The 3,039-nt window shown below is 54.6% G+C and overlaps 1 protein-coding gene across 2 annotated transcripts in view; it reads left to right on the top strand.

The window, feature by feature from the left end:
- The first annotated feature begins 813 nt into the window (after positions 1-813).
- The window catches only part of LOC102423379 (tumor necrosis factor receptor superfamily member 14), a 4,493-nt gene continuing 2,267 nt past the window's right edge, over positions 814-3,039 (top strand). The window contains exons 1-2 of one of the 2 annotated variants that reach the window (XM_023748968.1): positions 814-1,098; positions 1,250-1,291. In XM_023748968.1, coding sequence (XP_023604736.1) covers positions 1,030-1,098; positions 1,250-1,291 — 111 coding nt within the window. In that variant the 5' untranslated portion in view covers positions 814-1,029. The remainder of the gene's footprint in view (positions 1,099-1,249; positions 1,292-3,039) is intronic. The other variant, XM_006108381.3, reaches the window with a different exon arrangement.

Here is a 3,039-nt window from a genome sequence, read left to right as displayed (position 1 = left end):
TTGTTCCTTTTTGCTGATGCCCCTTCGTTGGGGGTCTTGCTGGCACCCACCCCCCCAAGAGCCGCCCCTGGGAAAGGGGCCTGAGCTGGTGGGTCGGCGGAGTCAGTGGCGTCGGCAGAGCCTCGTCCCGGAAACACAGGAGCCAGAGACAGGTCCCAGGTTTCTGCAGAGGGAGTCCCTTCCAGGCCCCTGGGTTCCTGTGTCCGTGTCCCTCATTCCACGGCGCTTCCCTCATTCCCGCCGAGGGGCCTGTGCCGCCTCCACAGTGTGAGCAGGAGGCGGAGGTGAAGGCCCAGGCCTCTGAGGTCAGAGATGAGGGTTGGGTCTGAGCACCATTTGCACCCGGAGCCCTGGGCCCGGCCCTGTCTCTCTGAGTCCCCACCTCCCAGTCTGTGGAATGGGGGCAGGAATGACCCAGCCCGCCCCCTGCAGGCAGGTGGGTGTAAGTGCACATGGTGGGGAGCCCCTCCAGGTGCTCAGGGGTGACAGTGCCCCTCCCGCACACCCAGGGGCCCAGAGTTCCCCTGAGAGGCTCCCTCTGGAATGTGTGGGTGCAAACAGCTCCCCAGGCAGAGGGGACACAGGTCACGGAGGCTCAGAGGGCTCTGCCCGCGTGGGGAGAGGCTGCAGGTCAGCTCTCTGGGGGGCAGAGCGACAGGGAAAGAGATGCGCTTTGGGGGGGCGCCCACTTCTATGGAAATTCCCGCGGGGGGCGGGGGGCGGGGGAGGCGGCTCCTGGACCAGAGAGGGGACGGGACTGCTCTGTGGAGCTGGGCTAGCCCCTCCCTCCCCTGGGCGGAGAGAGCACAGAGGCAGCCAAGCAATGGCTGGTTGATCCCGCTGTGTGGGGGTGGCCCCCTGTGGGTGTTGGAGGAAACCGCAGCCCAAGATCAGTTTGCTTTTCTCTTTCTCTTTGGGAGCAGCCACAGCAGCTGTGAGGTCAAGAGTGAGTGCGTCTGTCCCGCCGTCCATCTGTCCTGCCGGCCGGAGTCCCGAGGCCGCGGTCAGGGAATAGGGTCCCGGGTGGACATGCAGCCTCTGCCCGGCTGGGGGCCACCCCCCTGCAGCCCGACGCCCGCGGCTGACGTCCTGAGGCTGGTGAGTCCGGGGTCGGTGTCGCCCAGCAGCCCAGCCCCCTCTGGGGGAGGAACTGGGTGTCTGTGCCTGGGAGGGAGGCCGTGCACAGCTTCCTGTTTCATTTCCTGTTTTCTTTTTCTTTTTCTTTTTTTTCCTGCATCATTTCCATTAGTTCAAGAGCTGTCAGCTCATAAGTCCCGTGGTTACTACTCAGGGGCAGCTCTGACTGGCAGGCCTGCCCTTCCCTGCCCTCTGCATCCCTCCGCCTCCCGGTCACCCTCACCAGCCCGCCCTGTGCCCCAGCTTGCCAGAGGGCCCGCCCCAATTTCGCCAGCCAATCCTCATAGAGGAAGGCCCATCCCCACCCACCTGCTCCAGCCAGTCCTCACTCAGGCCTGAAGGGCTCACCGCCCAGGAGGGAGGGGCAGGTCCCAGCTCCGCAGACACTTCAGTTCCTTTTCCTGTCCAGGAGCCGCCTCCCCCGCCCCCCGCCCCCCGCGGGAGTTTCCATAGAAGTGGGCGTCCCCACAAAGGGCAGAGCTGTTGCTGCCCTGACCCAGTGGTTCCCAGGGCTCGGGGTCCAGCACAGGGAGCAGCGAGGCTGAGTTTGTTGGGTCAGAGCAGCCCTGGCCTTCCCAGGGGCGGGACCTCACTCTCCAAGCCCAGGGGTTCAGAGGTCACACACAGGGTGGTCCCAAACCCAGGCTCTTAGGATCCTCAATAGAGGATCCTGAACATACCCTGTTCATGGATTGGTAGAATCAACATCATTAAAATGTCCATACTACCCAAGGCAATCTACAAATTCAACGCACTTCCCATTGAAATACCAACGGCATATTTCACAGACCTAGGACGAACTCTCCAAAAATTCATCTGGAATAAAAGAAGACCCCAAATAGCTGCAGCGATCCTGAGAAAGAATAACAAAGTAGGTGGGATCTCAATACCAGATATCAAGCTGTATTACAAAGCCACTGTTCTCAAAACTGCCTGGTACTGGCACAGGAACAGACATATAGATCAATGGAATAGAATAGAGAACCCAGAAATTGACCCGAACCAATATGCTCAATTAATATGTTAAAAAGGAGGCAAGAATATACAATGGAGTCAAGACAGTCTCTTCAATAAATAGTGCTGGGAAAATTGGAGAGATACATGCAAAAAAAATGAAACTAGACCACCAACTCACACCATACACAAAAATAAACTCAAAATGGATAAAGGACTTAAATTTAAGATGGGAAACCATAAAAATACTGGTGGAATCCAAAGGCAACAAAATCTCAGACATATGCCGAAGCAATTTCTTCACCGATACAGCTCCTAGGGCACTTGAAACTAAAGAGAAAATGAACAAATGGGATTCCATCAAAATAAAAAGCTTCTGCACAGCAAAGTAAACCATCAATAAAACAACAAGAAAGCCCACTGCATGGGAGAACATATTTGCCAATGTTATCACCGATAAGGGTTTAATCTCCAACATTTACAGGAACTCATACAACTTAACAAAAGGAAGATAAACAGTCCAATAAAAAAATGGACAAAGGACTTAAATAGACACCTTTCAAAAAGAGGACATTCAGAAAGCCAAGAGACATATGAAAACATGCTCAAAGTCACTAATCATCTGAGAGATGCAAATCAAAACAACAATGAGGTACCATCTCACACCTGTCAGAATGGCTATCATCAACAAAGCCACAAACGACAAGTGCTGGAGAGGATGTGGAGAAAAAGGAACTCTCGTGCACTGCTGGTGGGAATGCAGACTGGTGCAGCCACTATGGAAGACAGTATGGAGGTTCCTCAAAAACTAAAAATGGAACTCCCATTTGACCCATTGATCCCACAGAAACCAGAAACACCAATCAGAAAGGATATATGCACCCTATGTCATAGCAGCACAATTCACCAGAGCTAAGATTTGGAAACAGCCTAAGTGCCCATCAGCAG

The sequence above is a fragment of the Myotis lucifugus genome, unplaced genomic scaffold (assembly GCF_000147115.1).
Source record: "Myotis lucifugus unplaced genomic scaffold, Myoluc2.0 scaffold_2196, whole genome shotgun sequence".
Taxonomy (NCBI): domain Eukaryota; kingdom Metazoa; phylum Chordata; class Mammalia; order Chiroptera; family Vespertilionidae; genus Myotis; species Myotis lucifugus.
This window is presented reverse-complemented; position numbering and strand designations above follow the sequence as displayed.